This window comes from Tachysurus fulvidraco, chromosome 3, assembly GCF_022655615.1.
Source record: "Tachysurus fulvidraco isolate hzauxx_2018 chromosome 3, HZAU_PFXX_2.0, whole genome shotgun sequence".
Lineage (NCBI taxonomy): Eukaryota > Metazoa > Chordata > Actinopteri > Siluriformes > Bagridae > Tachysurus > Tachysurus fulvidraco.
The window spans coordinates 17173378-17200148 of NC_062520.1; the positions used below are offsets into that span (position 1 = coordinate 17173378).

At 37.6% G+C, this 26771-nt stretch overlaps 1 protein-coding gene across 9 annotated transcripts in view; it reads right to left on the reverse strand.

Annotated features, from left to right (window-relative positions):
- Window positions 1-20814, reverse strand: part of pde1ca (phosphodiesterase 1C, calmodulin-dependent a) — a 60443-nt gene extending 39629 nt beyond the window's left edge. For 2 of the 9 annotated variants that reach the window (XM_027149551.2, XM_027149552.2), the window contains exon 1: window positions 4658-5165. In XM_027149551.2, coding sequence (XP_027005352.2) covers window positions 4658-4788 — 131 coding nt within the window. In that variant the 5' untranslated portion in view covers window positions 4789-5165. Of the gene's footprint in view, window positions 1-4657; window positions 5173-20679 lie in introns of those variants that run through there. The other 7 variants (XM_047811583.1, XM_027149549.2, XM_047811584.1 and 4 more) reach the window with 7 other exon arrangements.
- Between the last annotated feature and the right edge of the window lie 5957 nt (window positions 20815-26771).

Sequence of the window (26771 nt, forward strand, 5' to 3'; positions counted from 1 at the left end):
AGGATTTTACTGGTCTTGAATGTTGAATTGCAGCTTCCTTTCTGAACATCCTTCCATTAAACCCTGAATCATCAGATTTGGTGATAACAGTCTGAGATATGTTTTCCTACTTATCAATATTCACTTTGGTATAGCTGAATCCTGCAGTTTGTAGCTGACAGACTATCTTTAGTAAAGAACACACAAGACAAATGGTTCTCATATAACATACTAGGTCAAGGTTCTCAGAAAGTATTCAGACCATTTTTGTTTTTTTCAGTTTTGTTATGTTGCAGCCTTATACAATCGTTCAAATTCACATTTTTCTCATTAATCTACACTCAGCATCCCATAATGACATAATTTTCACAGAATTCTAGAAATGTCTGTAAACCTATTAAAACAAACAAACAAACAAAAAATTAAATATTACAGGTTCGTAAGTATTAGAGACACTTTACTCAGTACTTAGTTGAAGCACCTTTGATAGCAATTCCAGCCTTCACAGAGTTGTCCCTAAACCACCTCGTTTGTCTTGGCTGTTTGCTTGTTTGATCTTTTGCATCTATACAACATTTGTTAGACTGTATATTTATAATCACACCCTCCAGTGTCACCCATATGAAGATGGGTTCAACCTGGTTTCTCTCGAGGTTTCTTCCTTACCATCTAAGGGAGTTTTTCCTTGCCACTGCTGCCTGAGTCACCTCAGTCTTGCTCATTGGGGATATACTGTATACATACACATTGTGAACTAAATCTATCTAATATTAATCTTGAATTTTGTATTCTATTAATCTTTATATTATTCTTATAATAACCCTTTATTCTATGTTTATGTTCTGTAAAAATTGTAAAAAGCTCTATAAAAAATAAACTTGAATTGAATTGAATTGAATTGTTGTTGTCATGCTGGAAGGTGAACCTTTTACCCAGTTTGAGGTCCTGAGTGCTGAAAAACAGATTTTTATTAAGGAAATCTCTGTACTGTGCTCCATTCAGCTTTCTCTGTACCCTGACCAGACTCCCAGGCCCTGCTACTGAAAAGCACTCCCACAGCATGATGCTGCCACCACCATGCTTCACTGTTGGGATGGTATTGAGCAGGTTATGAGTGGTTCCTGCTTTCCTCCAGACATCTCATTTTAAATCGAAGCCAGTTCAGAACAGAACATTTCAGACCAGAGAATTTTGTTCTCACAGTCTTTTTCAGGTGCTTATTTGCAAACCCCAAGTAGGTTTTCATGCATTCTACACCGAGGAGAGCCTTCTGTCTAGCCACTCTGCCATAATGCTCAGATTAGTTGAGGGCTGCAGGTTGTCCTTCAGGAACTTTGATCTATCTCCAAACAGAATCTCTGGAGCTCAGTCAGAGTGACCATTGGGTTCTTGGTCACCTCTCTTACTAAGCCCATTATGTCCGACCAATTTTTATTTATCCCAAACTTCTTTCATTTGGGCCAATGTGCTCTTGGGAATCTTCAGTGCAACAGAAATATTTTTGTAGCCTTCCCCAGATCTGTGCCTTGCAACAATCCTGAATCTGAGCTCTACAGAAAGTTCCCCAGTGACCTCATCACTTGTTTTTTGCTCTGACATGCATTATTAGCTATGAGGCCTTCTATAGAGAGGTGTGTGCCTTACCAAATCATGTCCAATCAATTTAATTTATCACAGGTGGAGATGAATTAAGAGAAATGGGGGTACCTGAGCTAAATTTCAAGTGTCTGTTGCTAAGGGTCTGAATACTCATGTACATGTGATATTTCAGTTTTTCCTTTTTCATACATTTTCAAATATTTATACAATTCTGTTTTCACTCTATCATTATTTGGTACTAAGTATAGATTAATAAGAAAAATATTTAAATGAATGATTGTAGTATCAGGCTGTAAGATAACAAAGCTAAAATAGTGAAGGTAGTCTAAATAATTTCTGAACGCTCTGTAGAAGAGAGTGCCTTGTCTGTTCTTTTACTACAGCAATTAAACTAGACTTAAACGTTTTTTTTTTTTGTTTTTTGTTTTTTTTTTCCATTTTTCATCTCAGCAATTATAAATTATGCCCTGTCGAGCAGACATATGGAGAAACTCCAGCATGTATTACATATGCATTATCATAATGACACTGCAGTCACTTGCTAATTTATATATCAGACATGAAAGCTAATGAAATTCTTTGCTTAATTTAATACAATAAATTATACTTATTCGGTAATTTAAAAATCAATTTTTAAATTTATCAATTTTTTTAAATGAAAGTATTCACATCAACACAAAGGCATGTATACATATTACTAAAGATAGCATGGTTAGTTATCTGTAAAAATAAAATGTATTAGAAATTAAAATTATAAAGAAAATGTAACTAAAGTTCTGGTTATTGACTTGAAAAAAATCTGAACAGTACGTAAGAGTACGATAGTGAGTAAGTTTCACTATCACCACAGTAACTGCAGGCATTTATTTGAGAATATTGTTAAATTTATTTTTTTTAATTATATTGTGGAATTGATCAAGGTTTTAAGGACATAAAGGATGGGACAGGCAAGAAAAGCCTCAAGACATTTTACATTCAGTAGCCATAGATATATATTAAACATTTTTTATTAACAGGTTTCTTTATGACTAATGAGTGGATGACTAATGTATGTCTATCTCAAAGTAAACTAAATAATCAATAATCTTTTATTGTTAGGTCTAAAGCTATACTTCAATTAATCTATGCATATACAGTTTCAAAATTCTAAAACAAACAAACAAACAAATAAATAAATCTCACTAGAACACTAGATAAGCTTCTTATCTTTTCTAATCTCTATAATACTAAAAGCAAACAAAGACACATACACTAGCACATGCACACACACACACACACACACACACACACACACACACACACACACACACACACACACACACACACACACACACACACACACACACACACACACACACACACCTCAGTCTTTAGACTGATCTTAATATGTATCCCTGCCCCTTTTCTCTCTCATTACTACAATCATCAGACTTATGGCAGTCTGGCTTTCACTGTGACCCTGTGTGTCATCAACAGACCCACTTTTCCAATCATTACCAATGGGGCCATAAAATACCAACTAGCCCATTAAAAGCATTTAGGAAGGAAATAAAGCCAGCCAGAACATGACTTTGCCCTCCTTAAGCTTATCTGTTGTCCTGTGGCTGGTGTCAACAAATGTAGGAGAGAAACGCAATTTGGTGCAACATGGATGATAGCTTACATTTTACCACTCTATCAGCATTAGCCTGGCTTTATAGCACTGCTGATGGGTCGGCAAGATTGTGAACGTAAAAATGACAGCTCTGTGGAGACTGGTGCTGCAAAAGAATTTGCTAGGGTAAGCTAAGCAATGGTTTTTCTATGGCAAGTCAGTCAGTGTTTTTAGTCATAACCAAATATTAAAATTTTAGTCATCCCTATTAAAAAAAAGGCAAAGAGAAATAAAACACACACAAACCTTGCACCTTGCAATTGTGAAACACAGCCAAATAGTAATAGAAAAACATGCTTTAAATCGCAATGATTTATGATGCAGCAAGATCCAGCTTTCAAAAAGTCAAGGAAACCGTATGGTGCTGTAAAGGATCGCTCAAATTTCATTAAAAGGAAGGAAAGCTGCCAACTTTACTAATAATTTATATTTATTATAATATAAATTATATTCATCTTTTTGTTGGAACTAATTAGCTAATTAATTATTAATATTGTAATATTAATAATATTTTTAGTAGATTTTTTTTTTCTATTTATTTATTTCTTTATTTTTCAAATAGACCATTGCAAATAAAAGCACCTGGATAAAAAGAATACTACCCCGAAACATGGAAACACACATGGATCAGTCTTGAGGCTGTCACGACACAAGAGCGTGTGCAAACTCACACACACACACACACACAAACACACACACACGCATGCGCACGCGCGCACACACACACACACACACACACACACACACACAGCCCATACACACATACATTCATAAACACAGAAAATCACACATAGGCTGGAAATTTCCTTGTTGAAATTAGATACATCCTTATTATGGTTTCTTTTATGATTTCAAATAGTGTGCAGGTGTAATTCTGATATTAACTCCTTCTAACTTCTTAAGTATAACAGAATGCAACAGACATGTAGCTGCCATTAGTGCATATAACCTAGGCAATGTATTTTATGTTTTGCTCGTTTCTACTACATGACTACATTTGACTGTATTTCTGTGGAGATCAGCAGATATTGTAATATGTCATGAATTACCATAATTAAATTCTGGTCTGGAGTTTTGTCTAATTTAATTTTTAAGAATAAATTTGGCAGTTAAATTCAGGCTAGCCTTAACATAGAGTTAACTTTGTTTAGATCAACTTAGTACTACAGTGTACTGAATACACATATTATCCATGTGTATGATTAATTGGAAGACATATAAAAGATTTACCTCTCTAAAGTGACGTATGCAGTACCCTTGCATACGTCATGCAATAAAGCATCTGTTACTGTAATTATAACAAATCAAAATGCATTGAGTGGGTGATGAGTATGATTTGCCTGAAGTTTGAAAGGTTCCATTAAAAAAGAAAAAACTGAGACACACATAAATCTCTACAGAAAAAAGTGCAAAATCTGTACTCACAGTCCTCTCAGTCTCAGCCAGATCTTCTCTATCTGCTCCGGCTGTAAATACTTCAGAGAATTGTTCTCAAAATCCTCAATCTCCTTGGTGGGTGATTCCATGTCAAAAATGTCAACCAGGCAAAACGACATGAACGTGGATTATCCGATGACCAGAACAGAGCCAGCAGTTGTGTTGTTCCAAAGTGGAAGTATGAGCGGGCTACAGCCCGAAGTCTGTCAGAGTGACAGCTGGAGACTGTCCTTCATTCTCTCTCTCTCTCTCACTCGCTTTCTCTCACTCTCTGTATCGGCAGGCAACCCCCTCGGCAGGCTACGCTAAGAGAGTATTTGTCACCAGCTCTGTGGTCAGGTGTGAAGTGAGAGAGAGTAAGAGCTGTAAAGTGCCATGCTTGCTCTGACGAACACAATGCAGAAAGAGGAAGAGAGAGAGAGACAGAGAGAGAGAGAGAAGGAGGGGGGTGTAGCAGGAGGGGGGGTGTAGTATTAGAGCAATGCTGACGATCTATGCATCAATGAGTTACTAGTGTATGCCTGTGCCACAGCCTGCCTTCTGCCAGAGCAGGACACAATCAATGCACACTGAGCACAGAGCACTCTGTTTGGGCTGGCAGAGAGAGAGAGAGAGAGAGAGAGAGAGAGAGAGAGAGAGAGAGAGAGAGAGAGAGAGAGAGAGAGAGAGAGAGAGAGAGAGAGAGAGAGAGAGAGAGAGAGAGAGAGAGAGAGAGAGAAAGCACAGCACTCTGACACTGAGTGAATAGTAGAAATTATTGACTGTGTTTACATTCGTGTGTAAATGTGTGCGACCGAGACTTAAAAACTACAACATGAATCTGTATGCCTGGAGCCAACAACATCAACTTATGGATTCTTTTATTCATAATGATAAAAACATGAGGAAGGAGATGATTCATGACCTTGATAAAATGATAAAACCTTGACTAAAATAAATGAAATAAAAAGATACATTAAAATAAGAAGTGCAAAACATGCCAGTTGGGCTATAATCCATGATTTTGCAAAATATGACATAATATAATTACAGGAAAATATTAACTAGACATTTAAAAGTGTATGGGCTTAAAAAGGCGAGTCAGTCCTCTCCAGAAAATGGCTAAGGCAAGAAGAGCATTTCTAAAGAGCTCCATAATGACAGCAAATTGAGCTCCTGACATATCAAAGTGATGACTCAAAGACTGTTACAAGAAATAGAGACCCTCCATTAGTGTTAAGTGTTAGGCCCCACTTCTGTGGCATGCTTTGTTATGGTTTTCTTCTGTCAGGAAACCTTAAATCTTTATCTTAATGGCGGGAATCAAAACACATTACATTATGCCATCTGATCCAGATTCCTCACAGAATTGTTCCCATGGCAAGGATGAGTAGAAGAGGAGGATAGCACTGTTTTAGTCTGCTGGTGTCGCCAGGATCAAGAGGGTTTACCTCTGCAGCTCTGGACTGCAAACTCTTCACAGCAAAGTGTCTGACTCAGTGACTCCATGGAACAAGTGAAAATCACTGAGACCATATGCTTAAAGGGATATTCCAATTTTTTCTCCATCTACTGGATCTAAAGTGTATGTGCATATACCAAGAACAAGAATATCTGACATGTGCTACTCTGCATTTACTGATTGACTGTTTCTCTAGCAATGATGGTGTGTAATCATTGTGCACTATATGGCTATTGACTGAGCTCTACAGCAGCTTTTGGACATTCCTGAATTAGATTTTCCCAGCATTCACCCATAAGCCACAGATGCAGTGGATAGAGAAATGGTTGAAAAATGATGAGGCGTTCCTTCAAGTTGTCATTTGAACATCTTTGCTGAATCGCCTTGTGCGTTTTCCTGTCATGAGTTCAGGTCAGTGAGCACTAATTGGCTTATCATGAAGACTGACTGTGTTTATTATGCCTATTGCAATCTTCCCATTGAACAGAGCCTCTGCCATACTGGTTTTGCTTGAAATGCACAGGCAACTAATTTCTTGCTTGGTGAAGTAGGCTGATTTATGTTTTCTTTTCTTTCAGAGCTCTTTTCTTATCACTTGTAATTTCCTTGGTAGATTATGGCTAAGTATTAATATATATAAGCATTTCCCGCGCCTCCATATGGCTTTGCTGTTCAAATGGCATCTGGATTCCTGATTCTTCTGGCACCATTTTTTGACCCATTGGTTTCCAAGTCCTCAAAGCTGCTTAGCTGACCTGACCTGCCACCCTGCTTATTACTTGCTACCCAGCTTCACTAACCTGTGTCTACTTAAAGCTGACATCACTGTGCCTTCTATGCCTTAATCAGAACCCGTTGCCACACCTCCCCAGCTATGCCAACCTCCAGTCTTCCTGTCATCTGTAGACAGTCCACGTTCCTGTCTGCCCTGTTGCTGTGCTTCAGAAGCTATGTGTTTTGTTTTGGTTTCTCTTCTAGTCCTGCCTCATCCACATCCTCATTCTCTTTTTCCCCCTGATTGTTTTCACATGTTTCTTGTTACCTCTATATTACTTTCAGTAGTTCAACCCCTATGTTGGATTTACAAGGTCTGTTCCTGCTGGATAAATCTAAGCTATACTAAAAGCATGTATAATGTATTTGTTTGATTTATTATTTTCACAACCCACCTGTTCAATACGCCCATGCTCATGGATTAAGGTAAAGCTTCTCTGTCTGTGTTTTCTTTTTCTTTTTCTTTTCTTTTTTCTTTTTTTTTTTAACCTCAGAATTGGATTATGCAATTAATTATACAATTGACATGCACCCTCATTACATTCTGTATCAAATATACTCATTACACAATGTACGGTTTATTTTAAACCATTTATGAGACCATCATGCTCAGATTTACATTAAGTAGATTATCTCAGTGAATACTGACAGAGACATGACAAATGCCGATGAGGAAGCATTATAGATATTAATGGAACTAAGTGAGAAAAATGTTTTACTATGTCTCATTAACCATTCTCTTTAGCATATAAAATAATTTTTCCTTCAAATTTAAGGATAGTGAAAAAGTAAAAGTAAGGAAGCATGATTTTATAGCACAATAAAAGCTCCATATGAAGAAATAAAAAAAAAATATTCAAACATGGTTCTGTATGTCACCAAAATGCCGCAAGCACTTAACAGTGTGTATATTAAACTACCTTCACAGGTGCTGCCTGTATGTCCTTATTTTATTAAGACAGACACACAAAAGGCAGAAGACATGTGATTACACTCCTAATAGTACCTTTAATCAGCCAGAAAAAGTACACTGTTGTTGCACCCAGAGCCTCTATGGTTGCACTAGGGAACTGAATCTTTGCAAAAGCAGCACTGAAAGTCACATACTGTATAATCGAAAGAAAAAGCACCCACTTCCTTTGCACAAGTATGCACACACACACACACACACACACACACACACACACACACACACACACACACACACACACACACACACACACACACACACACACACACACACACACACACACACACACACAAGCAACCCTTTTTCTTTCTTTTTTCTGCATGACTCAGCCTTTTCAATTAGCACATGTAAAGTGGGGATACAACCGTGAACCAAGAATAAATAGAACAATTCTCTCTCAAGTGTCACAGGAACTCACTACCCTTTCATCAGACAACTCACTTTCTTCATCTCCATCATCCCCTGCATCCCCCTACTTCCTCAGTCTTTCTGTTGCCCTCCATGTGTCTTCACTACAAGGAGCTGAGTATGAGAGATCAGCATGATGCTGAAGGAATGTCTTGAGAGAACAAGAGAGCACCTTTTGTAAATTATCCAAGTCAAACAAATATTTTCCGTTTCTAACTGTGGAATGGAAAACTCTTTTAATGGCATTTCCTCCTCCTCATTTAGGAGATTAGCATTAACCCTGTCATCTCTCAGAGAGAATGTGTGGGTGAGTGTTAGTATCTGCGTGTGTATATGTGCATGCTCTCAGTCTGTGCAGTTCTTGTGGCTTGCAGTATCTGTGGGGTAAAAAGGGGTGACTGAGGGAAAGCAATTGAAATGAGATTCGGATCGAGGGCTTGAGCTGTGAGCAATTCAATTAACAACAGGAGACATGTGCCAGGTTTCAAACATATGCTTCTAAAATGGATCTGGACAGTGGAAACCTTCAGCCTACAACACAGTCATGGCTGCCATGCAGGGCTGGTTCTAACACTTTTTTATAAAAGGGGCAATAGTGTACAAAGGCTTTAATAGGATGACCTTGTTGAGGCAATAACATGATGGCCCAGTTGTGGTTGCCTGGGCTTATATAAATTTCATAAAAATCAACATAATATTATTAAATACTAACACAAACAACTATTGCTTGCAAAGCAAAATCAAGACCTTATCAAGTTAGATAAATACTGGCTGATTAATTCAGATTTATAAAAAGAAATCTACTGACTTCATTTCATTTATTTTCATGCTGCACTATCCCTGTTAACCAGGTTTAGCATGACGTTATTCCTAGACCTGACCTACTGAACTAGAAAAAGGGAACATTTCAGACTACAAAACACTTTGTATAAAGGCTCTCACTCTGTATAAGGCTATCTGCTAAATGTACTTTGAATTTGTCTGATAGATCTGTAGTTGAAGAAGCTGCTAACACTTCCCTCATTAAACGCTTATCAGGTATAGGTGGAGACAGATACAAGTGCAGGTTGATTTTGACTAAACACACTAGAAAACAATCCAAAAACCAATCCAATTCCATAGTCAAAAAACGCAATGGATAAACTTTGCAAAGCGAAAAACTAGCAGAACATAAGGCTTGCAACAGCACTAGAAAAACTAGGGAAAGACTTTCCAACATGTGTGAAAGTGTGTGTTATTATAAAGTGAATGTAATGAGCAAGCAAAGGCAATCAGAAGTCCAGGGAAGATGGGCAGGTGAAACTGTCATGTGGTTTTCAGCCATGATGGTTTGCAGCATGCGTTATGGAAAATGAAGATTGTGGCCAGTCTATTTTGTTTACTTTCTGCAACTCAATTCAATCCAAGAAGCCTTTACTGTCACATCAAACAAAGTTCCTCTAGTAGCATGATGCTACACAAAACACAGAGCTACAAGAGACAAAACAGGAGTAAGTACATAATGCTACATAAATTGCTTGTGTGCAAATGTGGACTGTGCACTTAATAAGAAAGTAGTTGGCCTTAATTCCAAATAGCTCAAATCGATAAAATTGTGCTGTTTCAAGGATTTTAGTTTGGGGGCTTGGAAAGATCAAATTCACACTGACAATTTATCCAGTTTATGTCTTAATGGGATTTTTGATGAAATCTGTCTTGGCTCTCCAATGTTCAGACATCAATATAATATGAGTATTTTAAAAATGGGCAATGGGTCATCAGACAAAAATACAGCTTGTTGCTTACTGAGAAACTGCTCAGTGAAGACAAACACAAAAACAAATTAATGTGTGAGAAAGTGAGAAACCTGTGATAAGGTAAACAAATTACAATCATCTTTCATAGTACTGTACATTCAGCACCACAATGACATGCAGTATATTTTGAAAATCTGAAGTCTATTCTGCTGATAACATTTCTGGAACAAAATTCATGTTAAAATACATTTATCATTAGCAAGTTCTACTGTATTTTTAATGTGGAAAGGCACACAAAAAATTTAATAATGAAAAGCATGAAATCAATGAGCAGTGGAGAGATGCTTGTCACCTTATTTCTTTTATTTCTCCTTATTTCTTTCTCTGTGGCCCGCTGGGGACACAGTCACATTGTCCACATACCTCTCTGCACATGCACACACACACACACACACACACACACACACACACACACACACACACACACACACACACACACACACACACACACACACACACACAGAGAGAGAGAGAGAGAGAGACTCAAGAAAACAGAGCTCATCTGTACCAGAAGTACTTCCTGTGAGAGGATGCCAGATGCTGACCAGTCCAATAGTCTTATCAATCCAGCCTATAGAGGGAATTTCAGCTGAATGGTGCTTGGATATCTTCCCATCTATGTATAACCCCTGCATGACTTATTCACATACATAGATATGCGGGGGTGGGTACAAAAGAAATACAGCCATTGTGCATAATTAATAAACAGCAATAGCATATTTAATCTAGCAGTCACTGCTCTGCCTATTCAGAAATCGATGCTCTACCCTGTTCATTTCACAATTTATATTGCTCTGTAACTCAAAACCAAACACTACTATTGCAAAAATAATCTATTATGTTACCAGAATAAACAGCAACACGATTACAGTACACACCATATGTCTACCTTTCCACACTATGAAAGAAATAATCACAATAACTTCAGACTATACATGTAGGAACTTTCAAAAAGAGCACAACAACAAGAAAAGAACATTACTACTGCAGTATGGATTTCCTGTGTTTTTAAAGCTAAAGAAATAAAGACCAGCAAACATTTAAAAAGGAAAGAAACAACTGTTTCTACCAAATATCAGGCACTGGAACTAGTAGGTGATTATATTATGTTTCACTAAGATTTTGAATAACGATAAAGCCCAGTCTGCTTCTCCTCTGCTTCTCTTACCAATGCCACCCTGAGGGAATGATAGAATCTAAAGGTAAGAGTAAAAAAAACAACTGGACAAGCTAATTACCATCCAGCAGGCTCATGTATTATTGAATTTTTAATCCTATCCGAATGGCAGCAGACAGCTCAGAGCTGCATGGTTTGGATGTCTAAAAAGAGCAGGAGCATATTGAGTGACAAACTTCCTCTCTCGTTCTAAACCCTACAACGTCTTGTCTCCTTTGTGTGCAGGTCAGGGGAACTGAATACTCTCTGGGGTCCCCTTTACAAAATAATTAGATGATGAACAAAGCCTAGAAAAGAAAGGATGTTGATATCTCTAACAAGTGATTAATTGCCCTCATTTCACTGTGTGCCTTTCAGTGGTTTGAATTTTCACGGATGACTGACATCCCTGTTGACAGACTTAGCAGAGCATAGCCAAGCTCATTTAGGTTAACTGGAGATAAATAAGGCTCAAATCAAATGTTTTTAGAAGCAAACACAGGAAAAAAAACTTTAATATAAATCTATTTTCCCCCACCGTGCAGAATTTGGACTTTCAAAAAAAGGTTTAGCGGAACATTACAGTTTTGACACCTCTGCTGGCAGTCTATGAGATAATGTAGTTGTCATATCATGTTATTTGTGTGCTAATCATCATTCTTATTGAAAACTCATTAGACAAAGCAAAGCAAAAACAATACGCATAGTCAGGGATGCCTGGTATAATGGGCCGCCAGGGCATTTATATTTTTCAATAACAAAAAGATACAGTATCAATATTTAGTGTAGCTAAATTTCCAGCTAATATTTGATCTTAAATCAGATTCTTTTTGGATATTTCAAATGAAACAGCACTGCTACTGCTAAACTCTTGTATATACATCTGTAATATATCAACAGTAACAATTGGCTGACCCTGCGCTCTGACCCCAATTTACAAAAATTGGAATATGAGAAGAAAGAATTTCACTGTGCTAAAATGTATATGTGACAACAATAAAGGCTTCATCTTCTGATACTAATGTACCATGATGGAGTTACATACTGAACTTTTTACAGATTGTTTCATCATTTTGTTTATTAAACAGCAAAAATAATTAAAGATTAGAGATTTAATGAAATAAAACAACCTAGTCATGATGGTGCAAAATTTCCACCTAAGAGCTCCACATTTCCCAGTTTAGTCTACAGTTCAACTATCTTGCATTTCTTGCTTTGTTTGTGTAGGCTTTTCCTGAATTCTCTAATTTCCACCCATACCTGTGGATGGAATGTCTACGCTAGGCTACACTTAGTTGTATGTGTGTATGAATATATGTTCATACATGGTAAACTAAACTGGACTGGTGTACTATCCAGGGTATTTTCCCACCTTCACCCTGTGTTCATGGACCTACCATGGTGCTGGCCAGAATAAAGCGGTTAATGAAGATGCACAAATGGAAGACCAAACAGTGTACACATGAATAATGTTGCATTAATCACTGTTGGAGAGAAAACATTTAAATGTACTGTATATTTAAGGAATAACACATGAAAGACAAAAACAAGTAAATACCATCAGGTAAACCACCACAAAGTCTAGTGCAGTAAAACAGACATACATTTCATCATGAAGGAAGCTACTGAAGAGAATCTGTTGCAGCCATTTGACCTTGCTGTAACCTTGACAGTGTTTGGTTCAATACCAAAATGTAATCAGTTTATCTACTAGTTACAATGACTATTTCATATTAAACCACTCAGTAGCAAAAGCACAAAAATCCATGGTGAGATGAGGAACATCGCATCAGGCCAATACTACCCTAAAATGGAAAGTGTATAATCTGGACTGTGCTAATCTGCTTATTCCACATCTGATAGTCAACCCTACAGCTGTGGATGTCTCTTAAAATAAGTACTAGTGAGAGAGACAAATGACAAGAACACAACAGACCCTAAAGGCCATGTAGCTCATAGTTACAAGTAAAATAGTTCTTTCCACATGATCTCATGGACTCGTGTGAGCAGTTTCCTCTCCTCAGTAATTGAATGCTGTATCTACTGTAGCACTCGCCCGATGTATATCCACCTCTGTATTAAGCACCATGCTATTTCTTTCAGGCTGCTGCTACGTGAATGTCCTTGCTTGTCTTGTGCCTGTCAATAGATGATGTGTTCAGTGATAAACCCCCACTGGTATGTTTGTTCAATAGAGAGGTGTTTGTTGACGAGGACACCTTGTCCTTGTTCATTTGAATCATGAATTATCTTTCTCCACCTTTGAAAGACCTTGGCAGTCATGCTAATGAGACCGTGTTTTCACAGGGAATCTACCGTATCACCAAAGTAATTGAGTGCCAGTTCAGAGGAAATGCTTAGAATGGGAATCAGGTCTTGGCTCATATGTGTGTATACGTGTGTTTAAATAGGACAGATTTACTCCAGTTCTCAGTACATGCAATGCAAACATGATGACATTACATTTAAGAAGATCAATTATTCTTCTCTGATCATCATTATAGCTAAATGTACTGTGAGCCTGAGTACAACTCCAAAAAGCCAGGGAATCGATTTTTGATTTTCAACCAGTGGTGAGAGAAAAAACACATTGAATGCTCAATTGTGCAAACCATGAAAAAAGAATGCGCACTGACACACACACACACACACACACACACACACACACACACACACACACACACACACACACACACACACACACACACACATTAATTCTGGACCTAAACTGGATGGATCTAGAGTAAAAAGGAAAACCAGACTGATCTTGAATTGAGGTCATTGTTCAGGCTAGTGATTATTCAGTGAGCAATAGTGCTGCGCTTTAACAGGATGTTTATAACGGTGTATCTAAGAACACTGTAGCACAATTCATCATTGAATAACAAGAAGTCAAGCAGGATATTGCCACCCAATGTTTTACATACAGTACAAATATATATATATATATATATATATATATATATATATATATATACACATACACTGACACTGACAAATATATATATATATATATATATATATATATATATATATATATATATATATATATATATATATATATATATATATTTGTCAGTTTCAGTGTGTTACAAATACATACTCACACGCAGTACTAACAATTACTTAGGTCTGTATAGTATTTGCATTTTCAGTATAAAGTATTAGTTTTATTAAATTCCAATCTCATTCATAAGATTCTGTATATCCCATCTGACAATCAAATGGAAGCACAAAGAATTACTGTTATTATGCACAGCCCAAGTGTTATACACTATCACTTTTAGGAAAATGTTAAATACACAGTGTATTAAGGTAACATCATTATATCATTGACTTATGCAATTTCTACCATAATCCCAACACTCTAAAGAGCATAGAAGAGGTCTATTAGTATAATCCCCTGTAATCTGTTTTATGTGTGCTCAACTTGGCTTAAATCCACACTCAAAACCCAGCCAGTTCACTATATTGGCTAAGCTTGGACTGGCTTCATACTCTGTCCCTGAGAGTAGGCCTGGCCTTTAGATGCTCACTCAATCCAAACCTCTGCTTTCCCTCTGCTCATTTTTCCCAGGGTGGTGGCAGTCAACTGGAAAATTAGGTTTCTCCACTAAAATAAACCTGGTCTGCCACAGTCCTATCAGAGAGCTGGCAAAAGGTTCCGCTAAGAGAGAGACGATAATCAAGAGAAAAGCCATAGAGAGCAAGCACATTAACGCCAAGCCATTTGGGTGAAATGAGAATGCTACGCCCACCTGTGTGAATCTCTGTTGAAGATTTGAGTGCTTCAGATTGGGAAGTGGGGAGGAAAAGCAAAGGTCATATCATCCATAAGTTAGCAAAGAGAGCTATCTGCAGGAGTAAGTGCCTGGTAATGACAGACAAAACCTAATGAAAGATTATTCTGACTCTATTCTGTCACCATGCTGTTGTGAGTATTTCCATATACATTAGAGATGGGTTTGTATATATTTCTTCATTTCCTTTTTATTTTTTTCTAGATTGCATGCATTGCAAGACAGTAACCAGTGTCTTATCTCAAGACGGCAACATCTGTCTGCATGGCCAATACTTCTAATATACTTTATGAATTCTGCAACAGCAAAGCAGTGTTATCTCAAAGAACACACAAATTGCACTAGCCCTTCTGGCTTATATGAAGCAGAAATGCCAAAAGAAGCATGCCATAGAAACCTTCAGGCAACAACCCATACATCCACTCTAGAAGAGGCAAGAAGAGATGCTGTTTCCTAAAAGCTACAGACAGCCAAATGCATCACAGCTGACTTTACATACAGAAGCCACAGTTGCATTGCAACACAACAAGAGAAAGAGCTGTGGGTTTACTATGCGTAAAGAATTCTAGGAAAGGAAAGATTTCTATTCAGAGCAATCTAAAATGGTGAAAATAAATGTCATTGTAATTCAACTTAAAAATAATCAATGAAATAAAATAAAATTCCTTTTACGTATAAAGAAAGGTCTTTTTCAGAAATTGAGATCTTCTGTGCAGTTGACAACAGTGAGTGTAACCTTCTGTGAAATTGTCCTATTACACAGAATGGTCAACCCAAAGGTCATGATGGGTCTACCATTTATAATTTTTAGATAAGGTCTTAATATTTCATAATAATAACTTGCCATTTGGAGGAGCAGATGTTTCATATCATCTGTAGAGGAAAGTTACCAAGACAATATTCTTTGTACCACATTTTGCAGTTCACACCAAAGGTGTTGAAGTACCTTATTTTCTTTGAGCCTCATTTATTTTAATCTTCTATATTATAGTATGACCTGTATGACATGTTTATTGAGTTTGAATTGCATTAAGAATCTCTCTATGCTTAAATGTAAAAGTTCCTACTGTATACATTTAATACATATAAATGGGTATACATTTGATTTGAATATACATATAAATTTGATTTGATACCTTAATTTAAAGGTCTGCTTTGCATTATTAAGAGATTTCTGTTTTCTGTTGCAGTGAATCGCAGTAACTGCAGTGTGATATCACCATTCTTATATAGACACTCTGAGAAAGGTCGCCTGGCTCCCTGACAATGTCTTCATGAATGCAATCCCATGGTACAGTCTTCATCTTTACAATGTTTTTTTTTTCTGTGAGCTGCCTCTCATACTCACTGTCTAAACTCTTACTAGTGTGTTGGAGTAAAATCCCAGAGCCCCTGATAGCCTCTTCTATCTTTTCATTTTGTTGAAAGTCAAGCTTTGGGTCCCTGTTGGTGTGACATTTGTGTATGTTCTCACTGAGATGCTTTTACTGTGTAAATAATTTTCGACTTTATGCGCAGACATGTCATGTTGTGAAAGAGAGAGGAGTAAACAGGGACAATGTATCACCTTTGACTTCGCCTTTCTTTCTCTCTTTGCAGCATAGCTTGTAGTATCAATGAAAGGCTAACAAGGCTTAGCCCTCTCACCTACAAAAATAACCACTCTTCCTCCTTTCACATTAACTGTACTGCTTTTTAGTAAGGATGGCCTGCTCCCCAGCGTCCCTTCACAAGTGCCTCCACATGCACAATGAAGTGCTAATAGAACATTATAGAGTTCAGTGGAGCGCTGTTTATGGTTGGGTATTTATAGCAAGCCGAGTGGCACATTGACGTCAGAACTAATGCTATTGTGTTGCAGACATGCAGAAACCCGTCTCTTGTGTGTACCCCTTTACTGTCTCACTTAGACTGATTGATGATGAGATTCCCCCTGGACCATCCACTGCTGCCTGCTAAAAAAGAACTGCATTACATGTGTAAAAAGTTCCAGAGAGAGACTGATACTATATGTGTTATGGGAAATTCAAGCTTCTCACAAAATGATTTCCCTCTTCCTTTCAGCAACTTGAAATGATAGCAAATTTAATGTGGTATGAATTATAAAGTTATACAATTCAAACAGCCAGTATTAAATTGGGAAATTTTATTATTTTCATAAAGTAGATTTGCACATATTCTCAGAAGCACAATCCAAATTCAACAAAATGAGTAATTGTAGCTGCTGTCTATAAAACAATGTAACACGACATAGAAATGAAAAGATTTAAATAATTGAGAGCAGAAAAAACAGACATGTCTGCATTATATTTTAAGGGGCACTTGAAGTTCCACCTTACTGTGATAAACTCACAGTAGCAGTCAGAGTAGAATCCATACAGTATGAGGTTTACAGTATTTCCAAAAAAAGAGAAAACTATCGAAAACTGCAGGGAAAATTACATTAGAGAAACACTGGGAGAAAGTTTAAGACCAGGAAGAGCAGTTAGCGAGGCCAAAGTTACAAAATCACAAGACACAAACAAAAGAAATCTAATAAACAGGCAATAGTCAACAGGACAATAGGCAACAAACAATGGCTTGGTACGTAGCTGGGCTAGCAATATTTCAAGACTAGACAACTAAAAACTCAACTCTTGCTTTCTCTCTGTTGTTTCAGCATGGATGAGAGAGAGGACTATGCGTTCAGGACAGTGCCATACATTCAGCCTCATCATTATATTTATTGTTCACTCTCTGCTGATCAAAGAGCATAGATAACAAACAACTTAAAATTCTGTTAGGTGTGCAAAGGTGTTCTCAATCCTGGTATGATAAGTATGTTTTTTTTCTCCCAAATGTTATTCCTAATTTTCATATATAATCAAAATTTCATACATAATCAAGCACACAAGCTCAAGTACAAGCAAATAAACATGAAGACGTCATTTTCTTTGAAGAAAGTGTTTTCTAATCACCAGAAATTTTGTTAAAGGTCATGAAAAATAATTAAGCTTTTAAAGCATATTTTAGTGACAGAAATACAGAGAGCCAATTTATGTGCAGCATTTAAATATCAATCCACAGATACCGACATCAACGCACGCAATAAATACAATTTTAGTTTAGTTTTTAATGGCACTTAAACATTAAAGGTGATATATAATGAAAAGCAAAACACTGATACTATCACAATATCTAGAACTATAGCAGGCTAGCTCTGCAAACTAAAACTTAAAATAAGTCAAGACACTGTCAGCCATCTGGAGTTTACTGGAGATCCCTTTAGATATTTCATACTAGAAGGTGTTTTGGCATAAATATTCAAAGGAAGAATTATCTAATGTTGTCTTGCTGACTCTGGAATGTAAGCGTAGAGTTAAATGATGACAGAGTTTGGAATATAGAGACAAATACCTTTGAGGTCTGGGCACTCTGAGTCAGAAATGGATCAAGATAACATCTAGGAACATTTACTGAGGCTGTACTAACTAAACACTGTGAATGGGACATGGAATGTCCCGGCTTGAGGGGCATGAAGACAATTAAAAACACTATTCCCATGCTGAGAAACACCAGCTTGTGCTGTAGGTTTGTTTGTATAGCAGCATAGCTCTAGACAGACAGCATCCATTAGTCTGAGTACTGGTTTTTTACCAAAAATAAAAGTCATAAAAGGTAACAACAACTGACATAATACACAGAGACTCTCAGACAACATCAGTAAGTAGGACTGAAGAAATATTTCGGCAGTGTTCAACAATATTAAGATACTGCATGTTACACAATGCACCAGTTTATACTGTATATTCTAATGGTACAGATGTATTATCCCTGTCTGCTGGGCATTTAAGGGAAAATGTTATAAAAAAAAATCTTAATTATTCATTTGTTCTCTGAAAAAAGCTATGGCATTGAGTAAAATGACTTTTTAACGAGTTGCTAATGTCTGTTAGCATTAGACTGTTCCCGTGTACTTATAGCTGGGATACACAGTACCTGATACACAGTACTTGATATTCTTGCAAAATACATGTGAAACTAGAATAACTAGTGTTTTTACATCTTTTACACGGTATTGTATTTATATTTTTAATGGAAATGACTGTGTTGCCTTGTGTAATGTGATGCAGTGTAACATGAAAATAGCTTCATGTTATGTTGTTTACACGCATGTGGTGTGTTTGTGTGTGTAGGACTAATATGTACAATATGCCTTGAATAAGGCATTCTTTACATAAAGAAAGTTACATGGATAGCCAAACACAGGTAATCAGGGCTCTCAAGTTTTGAAGACAGGCAACAGTGATATATTTTAAATATGTCTTTCCCCCACACACCCCCACACACACATATAAAAAATAAAACAAAAAAATTGACATAAAAAATTCCAAAACTTAATATTTGAACCAAACAAAACATATTAAATTATACAATGTAGTGCTGGTGGTTAGTAGCCTTATTTTTCTAAGATTTAATTTATGATAAATTCATTATTTTATAAAATGGCATAAAGTTTGAGAAGCACTGGCTTAGACTACTTGTTCTGAGCAGGTGTTGTCAGTGAACAGGCTGTAAAACTGTTGGCTAAGTTACAGACACTCATGAAAAACTCATGCTGATTATCTGGGAAACATTCTCTAACAGCAGTCAAAATGTCATTGTTGTGAATTTGTTGTAACATTAAAACAGGAAATCATGACTTACTCTGTGCTCAAAGTGATGCTCGCAGCTCCAGTGCTTTTCTCTGTGGGTGAACTGGAAATGCTGAACAATTCCAGGAATATGCTTTTTTCATTGGTTGTTGTGTTAAATCTTATCCAGATTTTCTGCTATTTTCTGATTGGATATTGTGTAGCCTCTTTTTTTTTGATTGGCTGATAAATGTCAGGCTCGACTAAGAACTCCAGGGGAGACGCGCTTGATTCCTGACCGGTTCCATAGAGACAACGGTGTGGACTGATACATTTTGGGCGCTGCGGCATATTAAATATATGATATATAGTACGCTTTTCTGTGTGACAAATACAATGTGTGGCGGGAGGGCGTGACAAAAGACCAAAATGCGTGACTGTCACGCTCAATGCGTGACACTTGACAGCCCAGGGTAATTGTCTGTACATGATGCACAGTAGTAATGTATTAAATGCCTGAATTTTTTGGTTTCAATGTATAGCATTTAGTTGTTGTCGGTATATACCTAAAATAACACAAAATATCTAGTGAAATTGTGAGAAAAACAATGACAACATTTTATCATAGAACATACACAACAATAGGTTCATGCTCATATGGACTTAAAGTCTCATTGATCTGTTCAGTCAATACCCTCCAATCAACACCTGCCAGCTGTTCCTCTAAGCTCTAAGCACTCACAAAGAGGCGTTCACACACACAAACATTTGGGGAGTTCATTTCGATTGCTATAATCCTAGCATGTTCAATGTAGTATGTCCATTGACCCACAACAGCGTTTTCGTCAAAGCAAAGTGGACAGGCTTTTTATTCTTTTAGTTTGACCCTGTTTAAAGAGACAGCATTCACAAACACCAGATGTGTGTTCTGAAAAGCTTATTTTCATATTAAATCTGATGTGTCAAAGCAATGAATAGATTTAGGGTCAAAGAGCTGTGTTTTGATGAGAAAGGAAAAAATGAAGAATAAAAGTCTGTAACATCTTCCAAACCTGATTGCAGTCTTCTCCATGGCATCAGAACTGTCCACAGCAGGCAGATCATCAGCAAGGATCTCCTCAGGGCTGCGTGGGTCAATTAATATCCCTCTCTTGTCTTTGTCCCTGATCCCAATGCCTGCTGTTATAGCATTCCACAAGGCATTTTGTGACTTTGAGCCTGCAGTCATTAGAGGGTACAGGGTTACAAAAGTTACAACAGAGATCAATTCATTAGAAAGTTAAACAATAAAGATGACTGAATGTAACCTTTATATACGGTATGAACAAATGTGTGTTGTTGTTTTTTTTAAAATAAATAAATAAATAAATAAATAAATAAATAAATAAATAAATAAATAAATAAATAAATAGATAAATAGATAAAATTGTTTGTTTCTAACAAAAATAAAGTAAAACAACGCTGTTCAATCTGTGCCAGTAGATCTGATGTTTCACGTATCTAAAAAGATGACACATGAATTCATCGTAGTAAAGCGTGATGCTGGCTGATGCTGCCATCTAGCCTACTTGCTGCAGATATGCTTGCTGAAAACCATTCACTGAGCATTATCATTCCGGATTAGTGTTCATACTGTCAGAAATACCTAATATATAGAGACTTATATAATAAATTAATTAATTAATATAAATGTAGATTTATTAAAGCCTAAAAAAAAAGATAATAAAAAAAGATTTATTACATTATTATGTGCATAATGATGTTAAAATCAGTAATATTGATTATATTTTATACACCCTGAATCCCAAAATGTTTCATTCCTGTTACACCACAGTACATAGTTTATAGTTACATCTAGATATTATATAATGTCCTGTTATAGCATATGTTATATTTCCTCTTAAGCCTCTTTCTCCCATATTTTCATCCTTTACAACCAAATCTCTTAAGCAAACAGCTTTACCCTTAAACTTTGACAAAGCTCTCACCCTGGAGACTCTTCCCATTAATGTTCAGTAAAATCTGCTTGCAATAAATTTCAGCATATCAATGTTATTCTTAGTCACTTAATAATGCAATCACAAATTCATTCACTCACTCACTCGCTCTCACTCATTTTCTACCGCTTTATCCGAACTACCTCGGGTCACGGGGACAAATTCATTCATGATTTTTATATTTATTCATGATTAGAGTTCAATCATGTCGAGGGACCAAGTTACCATGGATTGCTGTTATCATATATTTGAACATTATCAGTGATTTGCTTTGCAGCTTAACTGCTGTCAGAGCTGTGTTGCTATAGAAACTGTATCAACAGCTTCCAATTAGTCAAATTCAAGATTTCAGTATATGTATTTAATCTACTATTAGGTACATATTTTGTACTATAGCAATTATGAATATGATATTCAGTCTGTTATAGTATAGATACTTACGTGCAAAGCGAGCCAGAGGCCTAGGGTGGCTTTCTCCTGTTTCATTTGCAACTGAAATAGAAAAATGTTGCAGAACGATAAGCAGAATGATCTTGAGGTTGGCATACGTTTTATTAGATGTAATAAAGGTACTGTATATGAATTGTAGTAGTTTTGTCGCTTTGGTTACAATGGAATGGAACCTTTAAGACCACCAATTAGTATTAAGATAATTGCACACTTAAACCTTTAAGGAAGTGCATCATAGTTTGCAGAAGAAAACTATGCTCAACCATGCTTAACCAAGGCATGCTAAACCATGCTCAACCAAGGCCTCGAGCTCAAACAAAAGGGAAGTATGTGCTTTCTCCTTCTCAGAGACCCACCATCTTTGGGATAGTTTGGGATTTAGTCTGTTTATCTCCCGCATGGGGATTCCATCCTTTCTGACATAAAGGACATCTGGCAAAGCTAATGCCTCTCTGCCGCACTCAGGGTCTGCTACACATGACACTATTTCAACTCTGGCTAAGGAGAAAGGGTTTTTCTTTTACAAGGGTTACACATCTCAGGCTTCGTACCTTTCGTGGACAGACCCCAGTTTTCACGTTGGGTCCCAATCTTAGAGCATCCTTGTCACAATGCTCTTTCAACGGATGCCTCACTCTCGGGTTGGGGAATGGTTCCAGACAGCTGCCCTGCCCATGGCATTTGGGAGAGCATGTTTTCAATGCACACAGAATGCCTGAAGACATGGGCCGTGTTTCAACTGCTGAAACATTTCCTCCTTAAACTCAGAGGCTACCTTTGGTGTTCCCCCACATCAATCATTAGGGCAATCTGTGCTGTTGCCCTCCGTTAAGGTTGGTGCACTGGATCATGCCCTAGGTAAAGACCAGACTTCTGTCATTAAGTGCGATTTACATTCCAGAGTGTATGATCAGGGAGAACCTCCTCTCTCAGACACAGGGGGTGATTTTTCAGCCCTGCCCTGAGATTTGGAACATCTTGGTCTGGCCTCTGGTGGGACCAGCTCCTAGATGCCTGTCTTCTTTGCCTGTGGTGTAATTTGGCATCAGCAGAATCTTAGCTGGTCCATCAGCTTTTCTGAAGCCCTTCTGCCTTCTGCTCCACAAAGATTTTAGGTGGCTTATGCTTTCTGCGTGTTGCCAGGTGGCTGAGCCTTTCCTGCAGACCGTGTCTCCCCACCTAGGACATCTCAGTAGCCAAGTGAGTCAGCCTTGGAGGAGTTTCTGACCCTGGAAATGGCTTTGCTGCTAGCTGGTCATTTAGCTATTCTGCAGACCTTTTGCCTTCTGCCCCACAAGATGGTGGAGCAGGAGAGTCTGCAACTGCTGTGCCGAGTTCTGGTTTTCAGATTTTACTCCCATCGCTTGAGCATGTGGGGTAAATCCTATCCCTGTCATCTGCTTTGGTGGCCACAACAAAGCAATCCAGTCTACAAGTAGCAACTTATGCAGTGTAGTGGTAGCTATCCCCTATGACTACAAGCCGTGCTGTGTGGCTTCGCCTCTTGGGATTATGGCTCGCTCCACTAGGTGTATGGCTTTGTCCTGCACTCTGGCTAGGGTCTTTAACCTCCAGGAGATTTGTGCTGTGGTGGATTGGTCCTCTCCATACACCCTTATCAGGTTATATAACCTCAACCTAGACCCCACCCCTGACTCCTGATTTACATGGCTAATGGTGCTCTGCTCCTGGTGCTCTGCTCCTGGATTGTTTGTGTCCTTTCACGATCTCCGGGGCAGACATCTGAATAAATATTCACATTCTCAAAAGAAAGAGAAAAAGAATCTTTACATGAGATTCTGGTCTTACTAGATGCAAAGTATTGCATGATACACTTGGGTATAATATAAATGGGATTTTAATCACCTTTAGCTGGTGATGACTTTTAACTCACTGACCATATATGCATATGTCTTTTTTCAAATGAAAGAAATGCAACTTGACAGTCTTCAGTCTTTTAGTAGTGAATGGAATAAAATGAGTGATGCAGGCAAAAAGTGCTGTGATGCAGGCAGCGCCTTGCTCATTTTTTCCAACATGTCCTCTGGGACTTTTCAGAAAGAAAAGGTGAAGGGAGATTATTGCTAGGTTGTGAAGAGAGCCTCCAGGGAGGGATATGTGTGTGGGTGGGTGTCATGATGGAAAATAAGAGAACATCAGTAAGTGGCCTCTATGGATTTTAAGCTAAACTGGCTTGTCTCTGAGAGAGAACACTGAGATGAGGCAATGAGATATAATTTGAGCCCACACAGGACTGCAGGCTGTCAACAGTTCAGTGGACATGTGCTCTGTGTGAGTGTGTATTTTTCTTAAAGTTCCTGCTGTATCTGTTGGTTAAAAGCAAGTATTTCTGTTTATGGTGTCAAGCTGCACAAGTCTCAACTAATATTAGTTTAAATGCTCAGTGCAGGTTTATTCAAAAGAGGAACATGGGCTGGTCATTACATCATAAATACCAGCTGATAACATTAAGCAAAATGTATTTACAAATCACATTTAATTGTAACCACAAAATACATTTAACAGGTTTTGTTGTTGAGATTGGATGTATTTCTTCAGGCTTTGGTATCTTAGTTATCTGCTATTCAGACTTTGAACATAAATCCTCTTACATTCTTAAACTCTGAACTGCCTGAAATATTTTCTCTCACAGAAAAACAGTGATGCCATTTGACTTTTAGACCATCAAATGCAAATTTACATAATTACAGCAAATGTTTGTTTAAAGGAGGTGCACTGGACACTCTGAGAGTAATACACCAATACCAAGCAAAATGAGTGAAATACCAAACAAGAGTTTTATTAAACTGCACATAGGTAATGTCAATAATCTGAATACAGCACTAAAAAATATGCCTCTATGTAACACATATATAAAAAAATTCTATAAATTCAGTACACACAGACTGAAGTAGTTTAAGTCTTTGGTACTTTTATTTGTGATGATTTTGGCTCACATTTAAAAAAAAACCCCACCAATTTACTATTTCAAAAAATTTGAATACTACATAAGTATTCATCAAATACATTTTTAGTGAATTGTTGACCTTCTGGAAAGTATGTTCATTTACTGTTTATGTACTCAATACTTGTTTGGGGCTTCTTTTGCTTTAATTACTGCCTAAATTTTGCATGGCATGGAGGTGATCAGTCTGTGACACTGCTGCGGTGGTATGGAAGCCCTGTTTTTTTTTTGACTGTGGCCTTCAGCTAATCTGCATGGTCCCTTGTTTCTCATTTTCCTCTTGACAATACACCATAGAGAATCTATGGCCAAAGAAGCTAGACTGATCCAGGTCTGGTGAGTTTGCTGGCCAGTCAAGTACACCAAATCCATGGTCGTTTAACCATCCTTCGGCATCTTTTTGCAGTTTGGGCAGGTGCCAAATCCTGCTGGAAAATGAAATCAGCATCTTTAAAAAGCTGGTCAGCAGAAGAAAGCATGAAGTGCTCTAAAATTTCTTGGTAAACCGGTTCAGTGACTTTGGTTTATGGAAAACTGACACTGGACTTCAAGCAACACTGGACTATGAGCTTCTCCACCTTTCTTCCAGACTCTAGGAACTTGGTTTCCAAATACAAAGCTTGCTCTCATTCATCTTCTCCTTAGCCCAGCTAAGATATCTCTGACATTGTCTGCGGTTCAGGAGTGGCTTAACAAGAGGAATATGACAACTGTAGCTAAATTCCTTGACACGTCTGTGTGTCGTGGCTCTTGATGCCTTGACCCAAGCCTCAGTCCATTCCTTGTGAAGTTCACCAAAATTCTTAAATCAATTTTGCTTGATAAGCCTCTCAAGGCTGCGGGTTTCTCAGTTGGTTGTACATATTTTCTTCCAAACTTTTTCCTTCCACTCAACTTCTTGTTAACATGCTTGGATACAGCACTCAGTGAACAGCCTTCTTTGGCAAGGAATGTTTGTGGCTTACCCTCCTTGTGAAGAGTGTCAATGATTTATCAATGATGTCTTCTGGACAACTGTCAGATCAGCAGTCTTCCCCACGATTGTGTAGCCTAGTGAACCAAACTGAGAGACAATTTTGATGGCTCAGGAAACATTTGCAGGTATTTTGAGTTGCTTAGCTGATTGGCATGTCACCATATTCCAATTTTGTGAGACTTAAACTACTTCATGAGTTGTGACAACAATTTCCACTCACCATCCACTTTAATATGAACATTTGTACACCTGTACATTCATGCAATTATCCAATCAGCAAATCAAGTGGCAGTAGTGCAATACGCAGAACCTTAAACTGAAGGAAACTTAAACAGGTCCGTAGCCAGCCTATTGAGGGGGGGAGTCCATACACAGTTCATAAGTTTAAAGACCACACTAACAACAGAATAGATTTAATGAACTTTACTAAAGTATTAATAATAATTATTTTCATCATCATTTCTTGACTTTCTGTCACTGCCTCTTTGCTTGTTGCTGTATTTGTCTTGACACTTATTGATTTAGTACACTGCTCAGTTCTAATCTTCTTGGGTGCAATTTGGAGAATATGTTCACAGCTTCATCCAGGTTGACTGCCATGTCATAGTGTGTATGGATGAGGGCCAGGGATGACAAGCGGTCCTCTTCCATGCTGCTACGCATGAATGTGTTCAGTCTATGGAGAGTTCTCTCCGACCGTTCATATTCACATGAGGTGACTGGCAGAGTACAAGCTATTTTGAGATGCTTGAAGAT